The sequence below is a fragment of the Poromitra crassiceps genome (genome assembly GCF_964638095.1).
Source record: "Poromitra crassiceps genome assembly, chromosome: 12".
Taxonomy (NCBI): Eukaryota; Metazoa; Chordata; class Actinopteri; order Beryciformes; family Melamphaidae; genus Poromitra; species Poromitra crassiceps.
In genome coordinates, this window is record NC_139632.1 from 41102871 (window position 1) to 41129995 (window position 27125).

Below are 27125 nucleotides of genomic sequence, written 5' to 3' on the forward strand. Positions count from 1 at the left end.
GAGAGCGGTAGATGCAGCCAGGGTGGTTGGGTGTGGGGGAAGAGCGGTAGATGCAGCCAGGGTGGTTGGGTGTGAGGGGGGGGTGGTAGATGCAGCCAGGGTTGTTGGGTGTGAGGGGGGAGTGGTAGATGCAGCCAGGGTTGTTGGCAGTGGGGGAAGAGCGGTAGATGCAGCCAGGGTGGTTGGGTGTGAGGGGGGGGTGGTAGATGCAGCCAGGGTTGTTGGGTGTGAGGGGGGGGTGGTAGATGCAGCCAGGGTGGTTGGGTGTGAGGGGGGGGTGGTAGATGCAGCCAGGGTGGTTGGGTGTGGGGGAAGAGCGGTAGATGCAGCCAGGGTTGTTGGGTGTGAGGGGGGGGTGGTAGATGCAGCCAGGGTGGTTGGGTGTGGGGGAAGAGCGGTAGATGCAGCCAGGGTTGTTGGGTGTGAGGGGGGGGTGGTAGATGCAGCCAGGGTGGTTGGGTGTGAGGGGGGGGTGGTAGATGCAGCCAGGGTGGTTGGGTGTGGGGGGAGAGCGGTAGATGCTGCCAGGGTTGTTGGGTGTGAGGGGGAGAGCGGTAGATGCAGCCAGGGTTGTTGGGTGTGGGGGGAGAGCGGTAGATGCAGCCAGGGTGGTTGGGTGTGGGGGAAGAGCGGTAGATGCAGCCAGGGTGGTTGGGTGTGGGGGAAGAGCGGTAGATGCAGCCAGGGTTGTTGGGTGTGGGGGGAGAGCGGTAGATGCAGCCAGGGTGGTTGGGTGTGGGGGAAGAGCGGTAGATGCAGCCAGGGTTGTTGGGTGTGAGGGGTCACTCTCCACAGGAGTGTGTAAAATTTCGTGAAATTGTGTGTTGTCGTACTCAAGGCCTGACTTGGTTTTCACTTCGCACTGGTAAATCACTCTTTCATCACTCTTGTTCAGGACCAGCTCCAGAGAGCTCGTTAATGTAAACTTCTCCCCAGATTTCTTCACCTTGACAACCTTCTTGAGCTCCTCCATCCTGTGCTTGTTTTCTTCCTTCCTGTACCAGCGCATGCTGTCTGGCTCGATCATGCTGGTCTGGATGGTGCAGGTCAGAGTTATATGTTCTCCCTCATAAAAGGGGGGCCGTTTCGAGAAACTGATTAGGTGTGGGCGTGGCAGTCTTCGAACAGTCAGGTAGGCTTTGGCTGATTCGATGCATTTGTTGTCTGTTCTCCTCAAGAGCAAACAGGTGTACCAGCCGTTGTCATAGTATGATACGCGACTGAAGCTGATGGTCAGCTCCAATGACGATACATACAACCGCCGAGTACGGGTATCTCCCAAAATAATAATTTTTTCCCCTCCATCTGGATCTTTTGTGTTTGCCCACCTGATGACATAGGTGTCATTGTGCTCCACCCTGCAGGTCAGGTTTGCTTTCTCGCCCTCTGTTACTGTCACATTCTGGACCAGAAGGTGACTACTGAGGCCTAGCATGCATTTCACAAGGATGCCACAAATAGTGCAGACAGTGAAAATGAAATCACGTTTGAGAATCATGTACTGATCTGACTATGACATCGTGTGTGCTAATATAGCCTATGCAGAGGATGTATGACATCACTGAAGATGTCGCAATGTCTATGACATCAGTAATGCTCAAAGGACATACAGTGTCACTCTCGAGCAATTTTGTGATGTCATCAGTGATGATATCATCAGTGATTGATCGGTGATTATATCATCAGTGATATCTTCGGTGTGACATCTCTGTGACCTTGTGATGTCATCGGTGATGATGTCATCAGCTATGTCATAGATGACAGTGATGTCGTCGGTGTAACATCATTGGCGTCCTGGTCACTTTCTTTCTTTCATGGGGACAGCAAGACGGACAAACCCACCATTCTATGCATTAGTGACATCACTGATGACCTCGACATCACAATTCTGTTTCCGGCACGATGGCAACCAACAATCCTTCAACACAGCATGCTCATAATGTCACCCTATTATAGTAGTAAACAGCATCTTTTTATAGTCCCCCCCCCAAAGAAAGAAAGAAAGAATTCTGGTGTTTTCAAAGTGATTTATGACAGACATTGATTATTGTCATAGAGATTGTCATATGTGGCTGAGTGAGGCTGTCTGAGAGGCTGATGCTTGATAAGATTCTGGCACACCGGTTGTAATCACAGGCTCCCGGTAAATTCGACAATATGATCAAATATGCGGATGACACTGTTTCAATGGGTCATTTCCCCGGGAACAGGATTAGCGTAGTCATATTAAACTCTGTGGCATTTTGCTATCAGATGACCTTTCCTGGATTAGCAACGCAAACACCTTTTACAATGAAACATTTGAACAACGTTTTCATTTTGTTCGGAGGCATACGACATTTTAAGTGAACAGTCATTTGCCGTGCGGTTTTATCTGCTCTATTCTGCTTTGCTTTGCAGTTTTACAGCTCAGGGAGAATAAAGCCTGGGAGAAAGTTAGGTTGCAATCAGCAGGCGTCTCCACGGCCTGGAGGATGGACTGTATCTCTTTTGCACGATGCTTTCATGCGAGGGCTAATTGTCAAATACATCCTGCAAATGAGTTTCTTGTGGTCCTGTGTGGTCAGGGAGATGATATCAGTGCATCAAAGTATCCATTAAACACTTTGTAGAAGCCTCCGTCTCTTTTACGAGGCACGCAACTTATAATCGTTACATTTGTGTAGTAGCACTGCTCTTTAAAAAGTTACAAAGTGCTTTCAAATGTATATGAAGCACCAGAACTTTAATTCCCCCAAATGCTTGTGTTTTTTCTGTTTTCCTTTTATTATGCGATTGCACATTCAAATGTATCTCTAGAAAAGGCTGGAAGGCTGGAGGAAAGGCCCTGAGACCAGGCCTGGAGGCGCCCACAAACCGGATGCGCGCCCGCGACCCAACGATGACATCATCGGCAATGATGTCAGAGTTCGCCCTGTGAGGTCATCGGTGATGTCAGACGGTCTTGATTGTGATTGTGTGATGTCAGACTTGTGAGGTCATCAATGATGTCATACCTCAAATGTGTAGGGTATAAAAGTGATGTTCTACTATGCTATGCTGCTACCTCTCCCTGTATGTTGCTTCTGTCTTGCTTCCATCTGCCTGATGTTTCAATAAAGCCTTAAAGGGCCCATATTTTGCTAACATAATGTATTATTATTTTATTGTTGACCTCCAGTAGAGTAACTTATTGCATCATTCATAGTTTAAAAAACTCAGTTTATCTTGTACTGGCTCTCACTGCCGCCTTCAGTTCAGCCTCTGTCTGAAACGCTCTGTTTAGGTCCTGTCCCTTTAAGAACCCCCACCCTCCGAAATACTCCAGGCGAGCAGCGGGGTGAAAGTCTGTTTGCGCAAACCTCTGCCCAGACAGAGGACCCGGACCCCACGTTGAGAACCACTGCAAACAAAAACAGCAGAGAGAGAGAGAGAGAGAGAGAGGGAGAGAGAGACGGAGAGAGAGGGAGACGGAGGGGACACTGCACGTTTGGCTGCAGCAGACACAGCGTCCCCACTCCTCACAGCCTTGGAGATCAAAGGCGAGGAGTGACGATTTGTTTGGTGTGCCGTTTTCCTCCAAGCAGCCTGACGCTGATTTCCCCCCTCTAAACAGAGCTTGATTTAAGTTGTTATTTCGGTCTTTTTCAAAATTATTTTTTCATTTTGTAGTAGTAATGGTGCATATTTATCGATAAAAGCAGTGTTTTTATTCCAACATGAACCAATAGTATGTTTAATACTAGATTGAAATGAGGCCAGAATGCAGAAATCCCACACTGTCGCGCAGTCTACTGGAATGTCAGAACAGGGAAGGGAGGGGCAGGGCGCTCGCGCCGCGGGCCCCCTAAGCTTGGCAAAGTTGGCATCACCATGGTAACAAGTCCTTACTGACGTCACTAGAACTATGGTTCTCGCACAAAATCGGCATAAATCCATGTCATCTCGTCTACGAGAGTTCATGGGCGGGAGGGGGGGTTCATGGGGGTAACATTAAAACACTTTCACATATTTATTTGAAGCTTAGCCCATGTTTAATATGACCATCCAAGATTGTAACAACATATATATGATACAAAATTAAGAAATGCATAATATGGCCCCTTTAAAGACATCTCTGTGGTTCTGATCGATCACCCGTGGCGAGCTCTTACCTAGGATCCAGCGAAACTCAACAACAACTTCCTTACAGTATCCATCCTTATAACATAATGTATCCATCCTTATACATAATAACTATAGAAGAGCATTTGGAAAGAACGCAGACCTCCCTCCGCCAAGGCCAATAGTCCAGTTTTCTATGATATGCAAATGTGCAAAAGCAGGGATCTGATCCAAAATGTCATGTGTTCTTCCTTGGCCCATGCTACACACCCTTCCACCAAGTTTCAGGAAAATCGGCCCAGTAGTTTTTCCGGAAAACCTGCTGACATACAGACAAACAACACCAAGTGCCTGCTTGGCGGAGGTAAAAAAAAGAAGGCTAATTGCATTGAACTTGAACACGTTTTAATTGCTGTAATAAACGAGGGCTTTGCAGAAATGACTTTCGCAAGTTTGGGAAGAAAGTTGTAGGCGAGCACCTCCAGCTGCTCCACTCACGCTGCTGCAACTAATACCGAGTGACAGACAGTGTCTGCAGCACTGCAGTAGACCTGGTGCAGTGTTCTTTAGATGACATCTGAGGTGACTTCAGTGTGCTCATCTCGCTCCACAGCCACACACAGACACAACATACATGAATGCACACTCAGTCTTTCATGCATCAACCACCACTACTCTGACTCCACAATCCCCCCAAGACCCACTTTCATTTTCAGATGTGTAATTACAGGCTGCGCGCGCTCGCGCGTGTGTGCGCGTGCGCGTGCGTGTGTGTGTGTGTGTGCCTGTGTGTGTGTGTGTGCGTGTACGTGTGTGTCAGAGGCATGGGAGGCCCATAGTTAATCAGCAGTCGAGCAGGGCTCTCTGGGATCAGCCCCATCGATTCACTCCCAGGGAAATCAATTCAATCAGAGGCATTACTCAAACTGAACTGGGATCAGAAAGGGGGAGGAGGGCACAGAGAAGGGAGGGAGAGAGAGAAGGGAGGGAAGAGGAGAGATGATATGATGGGAGGATGATACTGTAGAGAGAGTTGTCTGAAGGACAGAGAGGTGGACTGACAGCAGACAGGAAGAGTGATGGGACTTTAATTGCAAAGTAAGTCTGAGAACCAAAAAGAGAGGACAGGGCTGGAGGACGTTTTCCACACGAGTCCTTTGAGACTCGGTTCTCTATGCGTGTCGCTCGACTAGAGACTCAGGAAAAAATACACCCTTTGTGCAGAAGGGGCAGTGACATGCAGGAGTCATGTGCTTGTAGACGGATAAGACAGAATCGAATAATGTAACGTTGGTCGGGACGTCCATTTTCACGGTTTCAAAAAGTTCTCTCCAGTTGGTTTCACTTTGGAGGACAATGGGCTGAGAGCGTTATTCCAGGTATCTTGACAAAGGGGCAGAGGTTTGTGAGCGGCTGTTCTCGCTGCCAAACTACTTTAAATTGAAGTTCCCAGAGGATTGGTAGGCGGAGATCTTCAATTTGTCTGGGAGCCGAGACTAGTCCGTTAAATGTCCGCTATGTTGTTACATTGTATTGGTCTGGTTCATATAGTCTAATATCAAGCAGACCTACTGGACAGATGTGGACAGAGTGTGTTTTCACATTATAATGCCACACCTTGCCACTGAACAACCCTGTAGTATTCTGCAGGACTTTAATTTGGTGGGCTAATCCTCTGCCATGCACCAGAGAGACTTCCTCTCTGGTGCAGCAGACAGGTTTCTCTCTGGTGCAGCAGACAGGTTTCTCTCTGGTGCAGCAGACAGGTTTCTCTCTGGTGCAGCAGACAGGTTTCTCTCTGGTGCAGCAGACAGGTTTCTCTCTGGTGCAGACAGACAGGTTTCTCTCTGGTGCAGCAGACAGGTTTCTCTCTGGTGCAGACAGACAGGTTTCTCTCTGGTGCAGCAGACAGGTTTCTCTCTGCTGCATCAGACAGGTTTCTCTCTGGTGCAGCAGACAGGTTTCTCTCTGGGGCATCTGGTGCAGCAGACAGGTTTCTCCTCTCTGGTGCAGCAGACAGGTTTCTCTCTCGCTATAGGGACATGGGCAAAGTATTGACAAGACAGAAGAACTGCAGGTGTGCTGTTTTGCACTTAAGAAAACATAGCGTCCCCTTACTGACTGTGGAGAAGAAGAAAAAAATAATCATTAGAACAACCTTTGTTGTCATTTGTTGATTTGTTTGTTGTAATTTGGCTAAAAACAACCAAAACAACCCAAAGGTTTTGCACGTTTTTGGTGACACCAAATGATTGGATATGCACCATGCGACCATAGCTGCAACACTAAGGTGGTGGAGAGTAGTGTGACACTGATATAGCTGCAACACACTTCAGCGTGTACACATGGACCTATACACTTTCTCCCACTGCACGCCCACACACGCACGCACACACACACACACACACACACACACACACACGTGCACACACACATCTGGGAGGATCAATGTGGCTGAGAAACTTTGCAAAGTTCTCACAGCGTCTGACCTTGATTAGATGTAATGAGATGAGACTTAACCACAAGTCCACTAATCTGATGAAATGACTTACAGATTCACCTTGTGATGAATGCTAAACACATACATTGACTCTAACGTGCACGTACACACACACACACACACACACACACATGCACACACACACCCACACACACACACGCATCCTTGGCCAATCCCGATCAAACTATGCGCCTCTTCAAAGGGCTCTTTGATCACTTCTTTGAAAATCATCTTCATAAAAATGGCCAGTTTTACCGGGCCTGTAGACACATAGTTACAGCTCTGTGGAAGGTTCTGAGAGAGATGTAGATACATAGTTACAGCTCTGTGGAAGGTTCTGAGAGAGATGTAGACACATAGTTACAGCTCTGTGGAAGGTTCTGAGAGAGATGTAGATACATAGTTACAGCTCTGTGGAAGGTTCTGAGAGAGATGTAGACACATAGTTACAGCTCTGTGGAAGGTTCTGAGAGAGATGTAGATACATATTTACAGCTCTGTGGAAGGTTACGTAGTTACAGCTCTGTGGAAGGTTCTGAGAGAGATGTAGATACGTAGTTACAGCTCTGTGGAAGGTTACGTAGTTACAGCTCTGTGGAAGGTTCTGAGAGAGATGTAGATGCGTAGTTACAGCTCTGTGGAAGGTTCTGAGAGAGATATAGATACATAGTTACAGCTCTGTGGAAGGTTCTGAGAGAGATGTAGATACATCGTTACGGCTCTGTGGAAGGTTCTGAGAGAGATGTAGATACATAGTTACAGCTCTGTGGAAGGTTCTGAGAGAAGCCAAAAGGTTGACCTCCGGGCACTGCGTCTGTCTTAGGAGGAAACATTGGTGAGATTGAGATGTGAATCCCTTTGAAAAGCCAATTAATTTCCCTGTATGAGTCCATTCCTACTCGTGCCGTCAGCCCCCCCCCCCCCCCCCCCCCCCCCCCCCCCCCCCTCCCCTCCTTTTAACACTTCCGGCGGTCACGGTGCAAAATAAGAGAGTTGTTTTTGGAGTAGACAGTGAAGGGGTAAAATAAAGAACGTAGCCTACTACTTTGAGCTCGGTACACAGCAAGCAAGCGAGTATCCACTGTTAGCCAGGTCAGACAATGACGAGCACTTTCTTGTAAAACATACCTGGACTCCAACAAAGAAAGCTTCAGATAGTTTTCTCTCCTCCGAGTTGCGCTCCAGCCACTAACGTCAATAAGACCCCCTGGAATGCGAGACTTAACGAGCCAGTTACATGGCGTTGCATTCTTAGACATTGCCGTTTGCTTTTATTTGGTATGTTACATACAATTGGCTAAATTATTAGTTAATTCAGAGTTAGATGATATTGGAGCAGCCGGCCATTTTATTTTATTTTTAGCCGGAAGTTTTGATACGGCCACACAACCGGGTCAAATGGGCGTGGCTACATAAGGTGAATAGACTTGACTGGGAAGGATCACCTCTCCCAAACCTTATTTTACTTCCAGGTGTCTCCTGGCAAAACCTCTCCCTCTTCCAACGCCTTTGATCATCTTTCACAAACTTTACCCAAAGCCTTACCTTAAGCCACATAATACCTCTGTCTAAATCCCTCTCCTCCCTAAACTCCTCTAGAAATCCACATTTGAGCCATTTTGTAATATTTCTCAAACCACAGACATTAAGTAACCTTTCACAAGTGCCTCTTTCAAAACTCCTCTCTCATAAAGACTTTTGGTAACTTCCTCCAGAACTCACCTCGCCTTGAACCCTGAGCTTTTTTCTTTTCTTTTTTCTTTCTTTATTTACTCATTTTACATTTGGTTCAATATTAATACACTTTTTGAATGAGCTATCGAACGGCAATCTGTGCAGCAGTGGAGTGGGCGGGCAACTTCACAAAGCCATTTTGTGGCTTCTGCAAAGTGTCAAAGTGTGTCAAAAAGTAATTTAACCTCTACCACGCGTTTCCAAAAGCGAGGTATTAACCTCTGCTGAAACACCTCCAAGTCCTCACGTCTCTCCAAGCTCTTTCAACCGCTGCCATCAGTCCTCTTCTGCTTAACCCATAGTCTCTTCTCTATCTCCTACCCTCTCTCCATCACTGACTCTCTGCCTCCGCCCCATTAACACACACACACACACACACACACACACACACACACACACACACACACACACACACACACACACACACTTCACACCCCTGTCCTGTGTGGTCCAGTTCCCACCCTGCACGCTACCTCTGACTCAAAGTTAATTAACAGCCTAGGTACTGTATCACCATGGGCAGCGTTCCATTTTTCATAATTACAGCAGCATGCGACCTCAGCACCTGCACACGTTTTAAACAAGCATGTAGCAGGTTCAGCTCCCCTCCTGTTTACAGGCTGTGGTCCACTGTCTGCTGAGAAGCATGTAGCAGGTTCACTGTTTACAGGCTGTGGTCCACTGTCTGCTGAGAAGCATGTAGCAGGTTCAGCTCCGCTGCTGTTTACAGGCTGTGGTCCACTGTCTGCTGAGAAGCATGTAGCAGGTTCAGCTCCAGTCCTGTTTACAGGCTGTGGTCCACTGTCTGCTGAGAAGCATGTAGCAGGTTCACTGTTTACAGGCTGTGGTCCACTGTCTGCTGAGAAGCATGTAGCAGGTTCACTGTTTACAGGCTGTGGTCCACTGTCTGCTGAGAAGCATGTAGCAGGTTCACTGTTTACAGGCTGTGGTCCACTGTCTGCTGAGAAGCATGTAGCAGGTTCACTGTTTACAGGCTGTGGTCCACTGTCTGCTGAGAAGCATGTAGCAGGTTCACTGTTTACAGGCTGTGGTCCACTGTCTGCTGAGAAGCATGTAGCAGGTTCAGCTCCCCTCCTGTTTACAGGCTGTGGTCCACTGTCTGCTGAGAAGCATGTAGCATGTTCAGCTCCCCTCCTGTTTACAGGCTGTGGTCCACTGTCTGCTGAGAAGCATGTAGCAGGTTCAGCTCCCCTCCTGTTTACAGGCTGTGGTCCACTGTCTGCTGAGAAGCATGTAGCAGGTTCAGCTCCCCTCCTGTTTACAGGCTGTGGTCCACTGTCTGCTGAGAAGCATGTAGCAGGTTCAGCTCCGCTGCTGTTTACAGGCTGTGGTCCACTGTCTGCTGAGAAGCATGTAGCAGGTTCACTGTTTACAGGCTGTGGTCCACTGCCTGCTGAGAAGCATGTAGCAGGTTCACTGTTTACAGGCTGTGGTCCACTGTCTGCTGAGAAGCATGTAGCAGGTTCAGCTCCCCTCCTGTTTACAGGCTGTGGTCCACTGTCTGCTGAGAAGCATGTAGCAGGTTCAGCTCCCCTCCTGTTTACAGGCTGTGGTCCACTGTCTGCTGAGAAGCATGTAGCAGGTTCACTGTTTACAGGCTGTGGTCCACTGTCTGCTGAGAAGCATGTAGCAGGTTCACTGTTTACAGGCTGTGGTCCACTGTCTGCTGAGAAGCATGTAGCAGGTTCACTGTTTACAGGCTGTGGTCCACTGTCTGCTGAGAAGCATGTAGCAGGTTCACTGTTTACAGGCTGTGGTCCACTGTCTGCTGAGAAGCATGTAGCAAGTTCAGCTCCAGTCCTGTTTACAGGCTGTGGTCCAATGTCTGCTGAGAAGCATGTAGCAGGTTCACTGTTTACAGGCTGTGGTCCACTGTCTGCTGAGAAGCATGTAGCAGGTTCACTGTTTACAGGCTGTGGTCCACTGTCTGCTGAGAAGCATGTAGCAGGTTCACTGTTTACAGGCTGTGGTCCACTGTCTGCTGAGAAGCATGTAGCAGGTTCAGCTCCCCTCCTGTTTACAGGCTGTGGTCCACTGTCTGCTGAGAAGCATGTAGCATGTTCAGCTCCCCTCCTGTTTACAGGCTGTGGTCCACTGTCTGCTGAGAAGCATGTAGCAGGTTCACTGTTTACAGGCTGTGGTCCAATGTCTGCTGAGAAGCATGTAGCAGGTTCAGCTCCAGTCCTGTTTACAGGCTGTGGTCCAATGTCTGCTGAGAAGCATGTAGCAAGTTCAGCTCCAGTCCTGTTTACAGGCTGTGGTCCAATGTCTGCTGAGAAGCATGTAGCAGGTTCACTGTTTACAGGCTGTGGTCCAATGTCTGCTGAGAAGCATGTAGCAGGTTCACTGTTTACAGGCTGTGGTCCACTGTCTGCTGAGAAGCATGTAGCAGGTTCACTGTTTACAGGCTGTGGTCCACTGTCTGCTGAGAAGCATGTAGCAGGTTCACTGTTTACAGGCTGTGGTCCACTGTCTGCTGAGAAGCATGTAGCAGGTTCACTGTTTACAGGCTGTGGTCCACTGTCTGCTGAGAAGCATGTAGCAGGTTCACTGTTTACAGGCTGTGGTCCACTGTCTGCTGAGAAGCCCGCCGGCAAGCTCTTCTTTATGGCTTTTCAGTGCTGCTCGTTGCTGTTGACAAAAGACTCCCATGTGCACCTTAGCTTATGGGGATGGGGAGCTAAAACATTTTTACTAGAGCAGTCGCACTTGTGTGATGTGTTCCTGCGTGTGATGTGGTCCTGCATGTGATGTGGTCCTGCGTGTGATGTGGTCCTGCATGTGATGTGGTCCTGCATGTGATGTGGTCCAGCGTGTGATGTGGTCCTGCATGTGATGTGGTCCTGTGTGTGATGTGGTCCTGCATGTGATGTGGTCCTGCATGTGATGGCAGTCCTGCATGTGATGTGGTCCTGCATGTGATGTGGTCCTGCGTGTGATGTGGTCCTGCATGTGATGTGGTCCTGCATGTGATGTGGTTCTTTGTGTGATGGGGCAGCCAACAGGAAAGCAGCTGAAACCAATTTTCTGAGGCAACGTGCCGGAAAGAGAAGCAACATGTCAAGCCTGACCTTGGAGTTATGCTGAAGGAAAGTGTGTGTGTGTGTGTGTGTGTGTGTGTGTGTGTGTGTGTGCATGCGTGCGTGTGTGTGTATGTGTGTGTAAGTCTGTGTGTGTGTCTGTGTGCGTGCGTGCGTGCGTGTGTGTGTGTGTGTGTGTGTGTGTGTGTGTGGGTGTGTGCGCGTGGTCAAGTGGGTGACTGTGAGTGAGTGACCGTGAAAATACATGCCCTGATTTCTGCACTTTAATTTCCCCTAAAACACACACACACACACACACACACACACACACACACACACACACACAGTATGCATGAACATGTACTGTACTATGTTTATGTGCGTTAAGTGTAGAGCTGGGTGTCAGTACTCGATATTGACAGTAATAACCCAGTACCAAGTATTATGGAAACTTCTCCAGTCAAACAATAGCTGCATTCCATCCTTTTTGTCCATCGATGTAGAAAAAAGTAAATCACTATTTGTATGGTTTTGCTTGTAGCCAATCACTGCAAGCCTTCTGTGATTCAATGCGACATGTGATTGGCACCTAGCGCAGCAGCTACAACCCAGACAGTCTGAGGTGGTGAAGCTGAGTATGTGACAGAGATTCCACCAAAACCTTCAAAAGCATGGCTATAAAAAAGGTCTTGAATTAAGTACTCTGTTAGTATCGGTATCACTTTAAGGGTACTAGTATTGGTACTGGTATTGGTACTAGTATTGGTACTGGTATTGGTACTAGTATTGGTACTGGTATTGGTACTAGTATTGGTACTGGTATTGGTACTGGTATTGTACATTCTTTAAACAATACTCTAGCCCTAGTTAAGTGTGAGCATCTGTTGACCTGTCTGTGTTTCTGTTCGTGTGATTGACTGTGTGGCTGTGTGTGTGTGTGTGTGTGTGTGTGTGTGTGTGTGTGTGGCTGTGTGTGTGTGTGTGTGTGTGTGTGTGTGTGTGTGTGTGTGTGTGTGTGTGTGTGTGTGTGGCTGTGTGTGTGTGTGTGTGTGTGTGCGTGCGTGTGTGTGCGTGTGTGTGTGTGTGTGTGTGTGCGTAGCCACTTACTGCAGGTTGCATCAGCCTCGTCTGAACCGTCTGCACACTCTGACTCTCCGTCACAGCGCCACCTAGCTGGCACACACTGTCCATTCTTGCAGGCGAAGTCTGTGGTCGCACACGTCTTCTTTGCTGTGGAAACAGAGAGAGCAAACGTTACGTCTCAAAGAAAGTCAAAGCACTGCTACTTTCTATCAACAGTGATTCAGCCTAATCCAGCAAATTAAGTCAATATTTCAGAAGAATCTTTCACTTTGTGATACAAGCACCAGTACAGATTTGGCATCCTAGGACCTACTTTTTCAGAAAAGCCCGTTAGCCACCCGAAAATCCAAGATGGTGGCTATTTTTCAAGATGGCCCTCGCATAAGTAGGTCCAGAAGAAACTTTGTGCAAACAATCTTTCACTTTGTGATACGAGCATCAAATGATGCTTGTAGTAATAGGCCCGAGGTGGTAAAGCAGGAAGTAAAGCAGGTGTGACCAATAACATCAATGAGGGCCCTGGCACTAGAACACCTAAATGGAACGGAACCACCTGAATGGTCTATAATCAGTTCATGAAAGCTCCCAAAGTTGTCTTGCTAGATGTTTACCCCCCAGCAGCAGCAGCAGTAGCAGTGACCATGGCTGAACAGACAAAGAAAAAAGAGCGCCGCCTACAGTACAGAAACTCAAACTTCATCACCAACAGAAAACACAAGAGAGAAGATGTCACAGACAGTACTGGACTGCTAGCACTCAGCAACAAAGATGGATCTGATGGATTCGCAGTTTAAAAGTTCAAAAAGTACAGTTGGATATGATGACACGGGACAAAAAGGTATAACAAAGTCCCCGCGGGAACAGGGTCACAATTATTCTCTTGTGACCCCAAACTAGGGATGTCACGATACTAGAATTTCTACTTTGATACCGATACCCAGGAAAATATCGATACTCGATACCATTTTCGATACCATGCGGCGGGATGACAACACATCAAGAGGCATAAAAAATAAACAAAGACAGATGAATGGACAGATGCACGCTTCTTCATAATCTAGGCCTGATAAAACTAATTAAAAACTTTGACCTGACACAGCAGATTACCCCTGCTCTAGTCATCAGCCTATCAGAACACAGCAGATTACACCTGCTCTAGTCATCAGCCTACCAGAACACAGCAGATTACACCTGTTCTAGTCATCAGCCTATCAGAATACTTTGAATTTGTTGAAGCAAAAGATACCCACCAATGACAGGGAGGGAGAAATCAGTGGTATGTTTGATTTTTCGTTAAGAGAAAGCACTGCTGAATCTGATATTGATACAGTTGCAAATGAGTATTGTATCCGACATCCGTTTCAAATTTGTAGTATTGATACAGTACTTATCGATACTTTCGATATCTGTTGCAAATTAGTATTGTATCCATTTAAAATTTTTAGTATTGACTTTTATCGATACTATCGATACTTTTGACAACCCTACCCCAAACTGATAGTTGAGTGTATGTTGAGTGATGAGAAGTGTGTGGCTGCTGGACTGTGCAGCTGCTTTGTGATGGACTCCTACAGCACAGTGAGCTGTTGCTTTGTGATGGACTCCTACAGGACAGTGAGCTGTTGTGCAGCCACTTTCTGCAGGCAAGGGGAAAATTGAAACACTTGAGTCTGTGACGGGGAAGAGCTAAAAAATGCCTCTCCTTGACAGCGAGAGCCACTGAACAAGAGAAAGCACTCGCTTGGCGTGTTAGCAATGCCTCGCCCTGATGAAATATACAGAGAGCGGACTGACAAAAGCAGTGTGTGTGAGTGTGCGTGTGTGCGTGTGCGTGTGTGTGTGTGTGTGTGTGTCCGTGTGCGTGTGTGTGTGTGTGTGTGTGTGTCCGTGTGCGTGTGTGTGAGTGTGAGTGTGTGAGGGGGTGGTGCTGGCTGTTTCTGGGGAGCAGCGAGAGTTACTGTGACGGCTTCTGTTCCGTACAGTAAGTTCGCAAAAGTCCCTCAGTGTGGCCCTAAATGACATCCACTGAAGCCTGCTGCCAAAACCTCTGCTTCTAAAAGTTGCTGCAGCCTGTCGTGCAGTACAGTGCAGTGCTGCCGGGGTGGATGTCACAAGTAAAAAACTAACAAATACATATGAGACAAACAACAAAAAGAAGAGTCTTCATTTCTATATATTTTCGATATTTCCTATTTCTATGAGAGCAGTGTGATGATGCCTGTGTTGCCTAGATGGTGTTTTGAATTATAACTTTAAATCTTTAGTCACAATTTAATGTGTTAAGACATGACACAAAATACTGGACTTTTTATGTCAAGTATTGAATGGGCATGGCCCATAGTCCTGTCTGTCTATACACAAGTCTTAGCACGGGCTGCCCTCATGGGGAGGCAACCCCTTGGGTAGTGCACTGCTACACAAGGAATTGAACCCCTAACCCATATGTCCACATGTTAAATTTCACATGTGCAAACATGTGGAACACATGTGGAACCCATGTGAAGCGTGTGGTTTTGCATGTGGAAAACATGTTATCAACATGTTCTAACATGTGATATCATGTTTTGCCACATGTTGTATAGCAACATGTTTTCCACATGTGGAGCATAATGTGGAAAACAACATTTACATGGGTTTCACATGTAATCACATAGGTTTCACATGTAATCACATGGGAATTTACATGGGTTTCACACATTTCACATGTGAAAACGTTCCAAAACCACACGCTTCCCATGGGCAAAGCACATGTTCCACATGTTTTCGCCTGTTTTCACATGTGAAATTTAACATGTTTTCACATGTGATCACGTGTGATTTTGCACATGTGAAGTTCATGTGGTTTTTCTGTAAGGGCAGTGTTCGTACATGTCAGTACACAATGGAGGCATCGCACAGACTAGAGTCTCCTCAGCCAGGGAGAAGCTGGCCGGGTTATTAGCTTGTTGTTTATGTGCGTTGCCCAAGTGCACTGACTGATGGCCCAAATGGGAGCTATAACAATGAAGTGCATACTAAAGTAAGTGACAGCACACCAGCTCAGCTGTGTGCACCCATATATACTGTGTACTGAAGACATGCTATGTCACACTCAGATACATGCAGAGACACATACACACACACGCACACTCGCACGCACACACACGCGTCGTAATCAATAAATCACCAAAAAAGAAATCCTTTTTGATATTCAGCAGTGTGCAGAGTATTGATTGAAAAAAGAAAAAGGAGTCTTAAAGGAGAATTGAAGAAAGTGAAAAGCATGTCTCTAGGGATCACACGGAGGGAGAGGAGTGTGAGCGAGGGACAGCGGTAAATAGAAGGAGAGAGAGAGAGAGAGAGAGAGAGAGAGAGAGAGAGAGAGAGAGAGAGAGAGAGAGAGAGCTAAGGGGATAGGGGTCCAGGAAGGGGGAGGAGAGGAGGTGGGCTTGTGTAATAGACTTAGCCCTCCCCAGGGACCAGACAAATCCCCTCACTCACGCCCCCTACCTGCCAGCATGTTCGCCTAAAAGCCCATCTTCTCCTGTCCACTGTTTCCCTCTTTCATGTCGCCCTGCCTCTCTGCACACAGTCTGATAAGAGAGGACCAGCTGGAGTCAGGGACACACTGAGGTTGGACGATGTCTGATAAGAGAGGACCAGCTGGAGTCAGGGACACACTATGGTTGGACGATGTCTGATAAGAGAGGACCAGCTGGAGTCAGGGACACACTATGGTTAGACGATGTCACAGTCTGATAAGAGAGGACCAGCTGGAGTCAGGGACACACTATGGTTGGACGATGTCACAGTCTGATAAGAGAGGACCAGCTGGAGTCAGGGACACACTGAGGTTGGACGATGTCTGATAAGAGAGGACCAGCTGGAGTCAGGGACACACTGAGGTTGGACAATGTCTGATAAGAGAGGACCAGCTGGAGTCAGGGACACACTGAGGTTGGACGATGTCTGATAAGAGAGGACCAGCTGGAGTCAGGGACACACTATGGTTAGACGATGTCACAGTCTGATAAGAGAGGACCAGCTGGAGTCAGGGACACACTGAGGTTGGACGATGTCTACCAACTTGAATCATCACGATGTCCAGGGTGAAAGAATCGACGATGGACGATCGCTGTTGGCATGGGGAGGTGCGGGCACGAGTAACGGTGTAGTGATGGTTGTTGTAGGCTATTACGCCCGTTATACAATTTTTATTTTTAAATATTTTTTTATCCCATTTTTATCCCCCGTTAGTGCTAATTTTAATTGATTTATCCTGGTTGCTGCTCCACCCTCTAACCGATCTGGGGAGAGCCGAAACTGTGACATGGGCAGGGTATAGACAGCCGCTCCTTTTCACCCGACAGGGGAAGCTTCACCGGTAGGACATAGCACGTGGGAGGATCACGCTATTCCAACCAGTTCCCCTCCCTCCGAACAGGCGCCCCGAACGACCAGAGGGGGCACCACATCGGCGACCAGGATATTGCATGTTTTGGTGTGGGGTTCCTATATGAAGGCCGTTATACTATTTAATATTGCTATTATTAGATTGTATAATACTGTAACACTTCTAAAGGTGTGGCTTTTTAACTGCAGAATTGTGTCTGTAAGAGTGTGTGAATAAGTAGCAGTAGATAATGATGCTTCAGCACGGGTTTGTAAATGCGTTGCTTGATGGTGGTGGCGGCTGAGACCATTGGCTGTGCCCGACATCGTCCATCGCCCCAACCCTAGGACTCTCTCTCTCTCTCTCTCTCTCTCTCTCTCTCTCACACACACACACACACACACACACACACACACACACACACACACACACACAGCACACTAACCCCTGCTAACATCGGGTAGAAGGAATATGAATGTCTGCACTTTCACTTCCCAAATGACAGTAGCTGTAGCTTTTTTGTTAGCACTATGGTACGGGTATATTTCAGCACAATGGGACACTCCGGTATTCAGGAAGTGCAGAATCATTCTCTCCCTGCTCGGGTCAACTCATCGTCCCTAGCCAGAATGTGAGAGCAAGCTAACAGAGATAGCACCGCACCCCGACTTCTACTCCTACTTGATCACTGGTCATCACAGCATTCATTCAAATAAAATAAGTACGCCTATAACACATCCTTTCTGCTCTCTGCTTTTTATCTCAAGCACCAAAAGAGAATAATCCAATTCCAAGAGGCCTTCTACCTCATTCTGGGTGGCCACAGGCATCATCCACTGCCATCTATTAGCCTTTCCACTGCACGATGCTAGTAATTAGCCTTAGGATGGAAGTGAGCTAGCATTGAGTAGATGCTGTTGGAATCAGTATTTCCCAGCAGCACTGCAAAAAGAAAAAAGACAAAAAGAAAAGAAAGAACATTGGAACTGCCAAATGTGTTGTTTCATCTTAGTGTTTAGCCCTTAAACAAATCAAGAACAACTTATTATTTTATTATTACTTATTATGATAAAAAAAAGAGGATAAAACGACCTTTTAAACCAGAGGAAAAAAGAGGAAAACTTCAGAATTTGTATCTTATTTACAGCAAGAAAGGCGGAGAACATCCTTGGAGTTTCCAAAATCAGATATCCACCATATGAAAAAGCTGTCGGTTGAAATGTCAGCAAACCATTTCTGGCATTTCAATAAAGCACGTTATGGAATATACTATTACCATCCATCTCCGGAATTGAGAATTACATTTTTGGGAGTGCACAGTCGTATGGGTGTTTGAATATGGAATGAATATTGATGAGTTTCATACAAGTGCATTTTCCCCCAGGTGGATATATTACATTTTGGAGTGACTCCCCTCATATAATGAAATAAGTATTCAAATACAGCAGTAGTTATTTTTAAACTGCAACAGGTAAAGGGACTGATATGAGGTATAAAACCTGCCGTAAGACCCAGCCAGCCCCCAGCCACAGAGAGCGTGTGCTTGGCATGACGGAGCGTGTGCCGGCATGAAGGAGTGTGTGCCTGCATGAAGGAGCGTGTGCCTGGCATGAAGGAGTGTGTGCCTGCATGAAGGAGTGTGTGCCTGGCATGAAGGAGCGTGTGCCTGCATGAAGGAGCGTGTGCCTGCATGAAGGAGCGTGTGCCTGCATGAAGGAGCGTGTGCCTGCATGAAGGAGCGTGTGCCTGCATGAAGGAGCGTGTGCCTGCATGAAGGAGCGTGTGCCTGCATGAAGGAGCGTGTGCCTGGCTGGCATGAGGCATATTCTACTTTCTGCAGCCTACAGTATGAAGGAGGAGATGATTGGTACTGAAACAGAAAAGACAAAGACAGAGAGATTCAGAGAGAGAGACAGCATGTAAATGACATCCATTCCACTACAGTACATGACGTGCTGCATGAATGCCAATGCATAATAAATCCAATGGTAAGTGGATGCACAACACGCACGTAAACAATGTGCACACGTAAAAACACACACATACTAAAACAACAACAACAACATAGGCTATTATATTATAGCTATATATTCATACGACATACTCCCATGCCCCTCAAGAGTTGCTGATGCAAACGCAAACCGCCGGTTATATTTACATCCAGATGCAGCGCGGCCTGACAGCCATCATCCCTATGGAACAGCCTAAACCTGCCTTATGAGGGGTGAGAGCCAATAGGGAGAGGAGAAAGACAACTAGACAGCCACCGCGCGCGCACCCTCTCTCTCACACACACACACACACACACACACACACACACACACCTTGTCCATACCTCTCTCCTCAGTCCAACCCCAACATTATTTTACTGTATTCTCCCATCCCCAGATAGGAAGTATTATTCATATTTATGTGAAGTTCAACTCTGGCCGATGCTAACAGGAGCACTACTGTAGCTAGCTAACAAACTCCTCACTGTATCCACATTCTCAAGTCATCGCTAACGCTCCTGTCTGCATTACCATCTGGTCTACTGAGGCTCCTGTCTGCATTACCATCTGGTCTACTGAGGCTCCTGTCAGTGGCTGCATTACCATCTGGTCTACTGAGGCTCCTGTCAGTGGCTGCATTACCATCTGGTCTACTGAGGCTCCTGTCTGCATTACCATCTGGTCTACTGAGGCTCCTGGATGCATTACCATCTGGTCTACTGAGGCTCCTGTCAGTGGCTGCATTACCATCTGGTCTACTGAGGCTCCTGTCTGCATTACCATCTGGTCTACTGAGGCTCCTGGATGCATTACCATCTGGTCTACTGAGGCTCCTGGATGCATTACCATCTGGTCTACTGAGGCTCCTGGATGCATTACCATCTGGTCTACTGAGGCTCCTGGATGCATTACCATCTGGTCTACTGAGGCTCCTGTCTGCATTACCATCTGGTCTATGAAGCTCCTGGCTGCATTACCATCTGGTCTACTGAGGCTCCCCTCTGCATTACCATATGGTCTATGAAGCTCCTGGCTGCATTACCATCTGGTCTACTGAGGCTCCTGTCAGCATTACCATCTGGTCTACTGAGGCTCCTGTCAGTGTCTGCATTACCATCTGGTCTACTGAGGCTCCTGTCAGTGGCTGCATTACCATCTGGTCTACTGAGGCTCCTGGATGCATTACCATCTGGTCTACTGAGGCTCCTGTCAGTGGCTGCATTACCATCTGGTCTACTGAGGCTCCTGGATGCATTACCATCTGGTCTACTGAGGCTCCTGTCAGCATTACCACCTGGTCTACTGAGGCTCCTGTCAGTGGAGAATTGGTATCTCTGCCTCCTCTACAAAACATTTCTCCTCCTATGATTGTTCACTCCGTTCAAGCCGCTGACATTCTACCTAATGTCACGCTCTGCAGACCTGCATGATTACTGATTGACTTAGCTGACCTCTCCATGTTTATACGCGCACACACAGACAGACACGCGCGCACACACACACACACACACACACACACACACACACACACACACACACACACACACACACGCACACACACACATGCACACACAGGACACGTCTTGGGATGTTCTGCCACATCCTCAAGACAATGACATGAGTCAGGATGCTACGGCTCCACCCGCAGACAGGTGAAGGTCAGTGCACTTCTACAAGTCTTTCAATTTCCACACTCCATTAAACACACACACAGAGGGAAAGTGAAATATATCAACAGCACAATAGTAGCACAGGGAACACTGTCGCCTCTGATCTGATCTGATCACCATCTCTCAACTCTCGGCCCTGAACAGCTGATTAGCTCTGCTAACGATGGCCTGAAAATGACAGTCGGTGCTGCTCGGCTTGGATCATCGACATCGGTTCTAATCAGAGACAGACCTGTTCACCTCCAAATGATCCAAGTGCAAAGCAACAAAACACACAGCAGACAGTGGCTGAGTTGCCTTTGATTTGGCAAGGAGATCGTTTGTGAGATTCAGATTTCAGATCATGATTCAAGACTTTTTCAAGCTTATTTTAAGGCATTTTATTATATCATACAGAACTGTGCGAAAGGGAAAGATGGGTAATGCTTGATTTGCATCATCCAATGTTGACACGCAATTACAGTAACTATCAGGTGACAACAACTATGTGCAATAAGTCTCACCTGCATTTCTACAGACTATGGAAACCCTAACCCCATACCTAAGATTAACCCTATACAGACTATGGAAACCCTAACCCCATACCTAAGATTAACTCTATACAGACTACCGGTATGTAAACCCTAACCCCATACCTAAGATTAAACCTATACAGACTACCGGTATGTAAACCCTAACCCCATACCTAAGATTAACCCTATACAGACTATGGAAACCCTAACCCCATACCTAAGATTAACCCTATACAGACTACCGGTATGTAAACCCTAACCCCATACCTAAGATTAACCCTATACAGACTATGGAAACCCTAACCCCATACCTAAGATTAACCCTATACAGACTATGTACTCCTCAAGGTGTCTAATAAACAAATGTTGTTGTTACCCCGTTGAAATAGTGTCCCATGGGTCCGTTTGGCGGCCATCTTTGCGGGCATATTGCAATGTCTGATGAATGGATTAAGGGTCATAGCTTTTGAACTAGACATCATACAGAGACAAATGACACCACTTTTCTGTATGATTATGGCGCGAGGAATTGATTGAGAGGGTTGTTTTCATGATTTTAACAGGTTTGGTATAGTAAAACTCGAGTATAATTTACACTCAAAGTCTTGCAAAAGAAATCCATCTACATTAGTCCATGAGCCAGAAGGGTTTGGAATAATGCTCATATTGATTTTTGGCAAGGTATACATCTCTAGAGTTAGAAAATATGTGATAGCATTGCACCAATCGTAGCTAAATGTGTGTTATCACTCGATTTATAACACCATGCAAAACACACTTTTCAAACCTAATAGTTGCGGAACTTAGGGAAATCTGAGGCTAAGTTAGTGCAATATATAATATAAGAGGTCGATTGGCATTTTTAATTAATCGGCATCGGCCGCTGCCTGCGCTCACACAAGGCCAATTATTAAGGCCGATTATTACAAAAGATGAGGCGGATGAATTATGTATTTTCTCTGTTTTTGTTTTTTTTAACGTTCTTGCTCACGGCCCCCTTCACACTCGGCAGACTCTCCCTTACATAGCGTACCAGTCACTTCTGAAATCTACCACATAACCCAGTTTTTCCCTATTTCATTAATATATAATACAAATCTAAAAGCATGTTACTGGCTAAGATAAGCATCTTATATGAGATGTATTTGTGAGTGAGCCCAGAGAGAGAGAAGAGGACAGGAAATAGATGCTCCTCCACATTGTAGTGAATGGCCAAAGAGCTAAAGAACGCAGCTTGTGTCAGCAGCGGGACAGAGGCCGTTCATCACAGAGCAGAGGTTCAACCACGACCATGGGAGAGGGAAGTAGTCGAAGAACTGCAGTGTGTGTGTGTGTGTGTGTGAGAGGGAGAGAGAGAGAGATGGAGAGAGAGAGAGAGAGAGAGAGATGGAGAGAGAGAGATGGAGAGAGAGAGAGAGAGACCGAGCAAAGTGGCCGAGTCTAACTGTTGAGGAGATTAAGGGCCTGTCTACATTCCCAGTCATCACATTGAGACAGAGAGAAAGTGTGGAGAGAGCAGCAGAATACCTGAACGGCACAGTGCTGCCAGAAAACAACACTAATGGCAATGTAATGGACGGCAGGGTGGGGTTTGATTGAGCATTTTCTATGTTCTTTCTCAAACATTGAACTTTGTGACTAATTAGTTGGCAAACGCTTTGAATGCCAGCAGCAGCGGTGCACTCTGTCACGAGGGAGGCCGACGTCGGAATAAACAAAAGATTAACAAAATGATCCGCCCCTTTGATTGATTAAAAAATAAAAGGGTAACTCACACGAGAGCCAAACCTCCGGTGATCGGTTGGTGATTGTCTTTATATAAAGTTTTCAGAAACTCTGGTTGGAGCCAAGCTAACCTCCGTCTCACTTTATCAAAGTCCGTGGTGAAAGTGCAGCACACTGCAATTCTACGTGAATCCGAAGTAAATACTTGAAGGATAAAATTCTATTTGAGTAGACTATTTCAACTTAAAAAAATAAATAAATAAACGCAAGGAAAATTAATTTTCGATTCCCCCCCCTTCCTTATTTTTTGTGAAAGTGAAATGTTTTATGGTCACTCACGATTCAGTAGGTCACTGGTTGGCTTGGTAAAACTCGTTATATACAGGTTTTTTTTTTTTTTTATGTCTATGGAGACAGCTGAGCCTGAAGGGCAGGAGGTGTGTCTCCCACTCTTGGAGACAAACAAACAAACAAACAATTTGGCTATTATTTGGAGAGAAAATCTCACGCTTTAGAAGAATAAACAATTTCCGTTAATTTTACAAATGAAGCAGAACGGAGCAAAACAAAACAGACACTAACACTAACACACACAACACTAACACACACAACACTAACACACAACACTAACACACACAACACCAACACACAACAAGCAGCAGTCAAATGAGTGGGTTTCCAAAGGACCAGCTCAAAGCAGGATAAAATAATATCGAGGTAGCTAAGACGCTTTGCCAAAGCAATGCTCGTCAGCTCCTACTGTAGTCATATGCAGCTACTTCACTGAGGTTAATCCATCTCTTGTGTGTGTGTGTGTGTGTGTGTGTGTATGTGTGTGTGTGTGTGTGCGTGTGTGTGTGTGCGCGTGTGTGTGTGCGCGCGTGTGTGCGTGCATAAGCGTGCATCTGTTTACTCATTTTAAGAAAACCGATGCCACCACTTTTCCTTCTTAGCTTTCAGAGAGATATGAAGAGGTTTTGTGGAACTCACTTTTCTCAGATAGGGATTAACTTTATGAAGCTCTGATGAGAGAGGCTGCGGCGTGGAATAATATGAATGTTGATTTATTTACCTCTGAATTGCCCTGAAAAACAGCAGTACCTAATCCTATAGAATGCGTACATAAATGCACACATCATTTGAATTTTCCTACTGCAAGCGTGCGTGTGTGTGCACTGCCATGAAGCGCACGCGCACGCACGCAAACACACACACGCACACGCACACACACACACACACACACACACACACACGCACACACACACACACACGCACACGCCAACACTCTCACACACACATCCCTGGCCATCTTCCTGCCCAACTTAACACACCCATGAGACAATTCCTTATAAAGACGACACTCACTTGCAGGTTTTTGTCCATACGGGACATTTACGGCACGATGTGACACGATAGAACTTGATTGTCTTTAGGGTTTAGTGTGAGACACTGCTCTGCTCGCACACTGCGTGTTCCTCCTCCTGTATATGTTTATGTGAAGCAGATGCTGCCTCGTCACTTTTAACTATTACAAATGATCAGCTCAGTTTGTTTTGGCGCTGTGGTCGTAGCACATTTATACGTTTTTATCTTCCGCCCAGATCCTAGATCCTGTGTGTCCTCTGTGTTTTGGCCGGCTGAAGGGAAATCACTGCGGACATGTTATCCCATCGTCATCCTGGCTGTGCGGGGCTTAGATGGCAGGCTTTCCCCACCCAGAAGCACAGTGTCTGCCTCAGCACCGTGCCAAAGCCTGAGACCACCGCACGCACACACGCACGCACGCGCACACAAACACACACATCACACACACACACACACTAGGGATGTAGGTACTACCGGTACTACCCCCGAACCGCGGTGCTATTGCTGTAGAACCGGTTCTATACTAAGATTTAAAAAGAACAGGTACTTTTCCGACCGCTGCTATGACTGATAATGGTCAATATGAGCCTGTCTCTTTAAGAAATGCGCTGGAGTGAGTGACGTCATATCCACATGTCAAGCGGTGAGGAAAAGAGTTTGAGGAAAAAAAGCAGCTGAGCACTGAGCAGACCCGCGCACATTAAAAGCAAACTAGCAAAGTAGGCTATGGCTAAACACAAAGCCTCTCCCAGCCCAGTTAGTAGCAGCAGCTGTGCCCTTTCACAGTTTACATCTAACGTTATGTCGGCTACTTTCACGCATACTTCAGTCAGGGTTATCGACAGTCCATATTATTGCCTCTGCACGTTTCCCGACGCTACAGTGAGAAAATGCGCTCGTTAATGCGCTCGTTAACTAACGTTAACTAACGTTACAGCGGACTCCGCTGTACTAACGTTACAGGGGACTCCGCAGTAACGAGCGCTCACTGTAGCGTCGGGAAACGTGCAGAGGCAATAATATGGACTGTCGATAACCCTGACTGAAGTATGCGTGAAAGTAGCCTACATAACGTTAGATGTAAACTGTGAGTAATACTGCCTGAATGCCCCACCCATGACAAGAAGTGCTAAACTGGAAGTTGAGATTACTGAGTATAAACAATTTAGAGACATCAGCCCTGCAGAGGATCCCCTGGCATGGTGGAAGCAACACCAGACAGACCTGCCCATCTTAGCTCAGTTTGCTAGACAATATCTCTGTATTCCAGCATCAAGCTGTGCATCTGAACGTGTTTTCAGTACTTCTGGGAATATCTGCAGTCCAACAAGATCTAGACTGACCGAGGAACATGTTGACACCCTCGTTTTCTTGGCTAGGAACCTGAAGAAGACATTGGGATGGGAGGGACTGAGTGAGTAAACTGAGAGTCAGCCAAACAGTGAGTCTGTCTACCACCCATAGGAGAACTAGGGTTTAGGCTGAGTAGGCTGGGGGACAGAATGGGAATATGAAGCCAGTTATGCTGCTTGTTGAAGAAAAAAAGATTTGAGTTTCTGCTGCTATAGTGTTTTATTATATTATAATTTATTTTATTTATTTTACTTATTCCCATTTCCCACTGTTCAAAAGATTTGTGTTATGTTACTGAGTGTGTACTTATTTGACAAGTAAAAGTTAGACAGAATTTAAATGCCACCAATTATTTATTTATTGTTGTTATTGGTGTTTCTCTGAGTTTTTGCTGCTATAGGCTAGTGTTTTATGGTCATTTTATTTTCACTGGCATTACTTTATTTTACTTACCGGTATTCTCACTGCTCAAAAGGTTTGTTTTGTTCAGCATTTAAATGCCACACCAATTTATTGGTGTAATTGTTCCCAAACTCTTAAAATAAAGCCAAATCTTGACATTGGACAGTTTCACTTTTTTTTTTACAAAAAGTATCGAAAAGTATCGAAAGTATCGAAATACAAATTGGTACCGGCACCGAAACAGAAATTTAGTACCGCTACAACCCTAACACACACACACACACACACACACACACACACACACACACACACACACACACACAGCAGGAGCTTAGAAGTGGAGGGGAACAAACACAACAGGGAAATAGAAAAGAAAGGGAGCAAAGTGAGCGATGCGGCCACATGAAGGGCAGAATGAGAAAGCAGTCAGATATAATGCGATGAAATGTATCGGCCTCGTTCTCTCTCTCTCTCTCTCTCTCTCTCTCTCTCTGTACACATCATCGATCTCTCTTAATCTCCCCTCTCTCCTTTCTTTCGCTCTCATTTTCTTTGTCTCTCTCCCTCTCTCTCCAAGTTAACTTGTGTTCCTCAGTGGAAGGAAGGCAGTGTGTTACGATCAGCGGAGATCATCATGTGGGGCCTGCAGTGAGCTGTGATCACATTAGGACGCCCCGACAGCTCTCTCTCTCTCTCTCCCTCACTCTCTCTCTCCCCCTCTCTCTCTCTCTCCCTCTCTCTCTCTCTCGCTATCTCTCTCCCTCTCTCCCTCACTCTCTCTCTCCCTCTCTCTCTCTCTCTCTCTCGCTATCTCTCTCCCTCTCTCTCTCTCTCTCTCGCTATCTCTCTCCCTCTCTCTCTCTCTCTCTCTCTCTCTCACTCTCTCTCTCCCTCTCTCTCTCTCTCTCACCCACACTTCAGATCCCTCCCCAGATTAACTCAATAAGAATTGATCTTCGGCAAATTGCCGCGCTTCAAAATAATAATCTTTTTCCCTCCCACCTCTATTTCTTTCTTCCTTTCTTTCCCTGTGCATCCCTCGCTCCTAACCTTTGCCTCTTTACCCGTGCGACGCCGTGCGCCGCGGCAGGCTTTTAGCGGGAAACAGAACGCCGGCCCAATGGGCCCCGTTTGTTGTTGTGAGGGATGAGTGCACATCTCATCAGAGATCAGAGAGTGGTCGCTCGGCGCGCAGCGTTAGCTTCAGAGCCTGCTAATTAGCTAGCGGAACAAAAGGCGCCATTGTGGGAGCGCAGGGCGATGGAGAGCCGCAGAGCAGACAGGGTTTTGTTGT

At 46.6% G+C, this 27125-nt stretch overlaps 1 protein-coding gene across 1 annotated transcript in view; it reads right to left on the minus strand.

Annotated features, from left to right (window-relative positions):
• LOC310786230 (uncharacterized protein) overlaps nt 1-27125 on the minus strand; it is a gene marked incomplete at both ends in the record, with an annotated part of 366431 nt that overhangs the window by 137702 nt on the left and 201604 nt on the right. Inside the window, 3 exon segments of the mRNA XM_083647397.1 lie at nt 875-1169; nt 1329-1428; nt 12466-12588. Of these exon segments, the coding sequence (XP_083503523.1) occupies nt 875-1169; nt 1329-1428; nt 12466-12588 (518 nt within the window).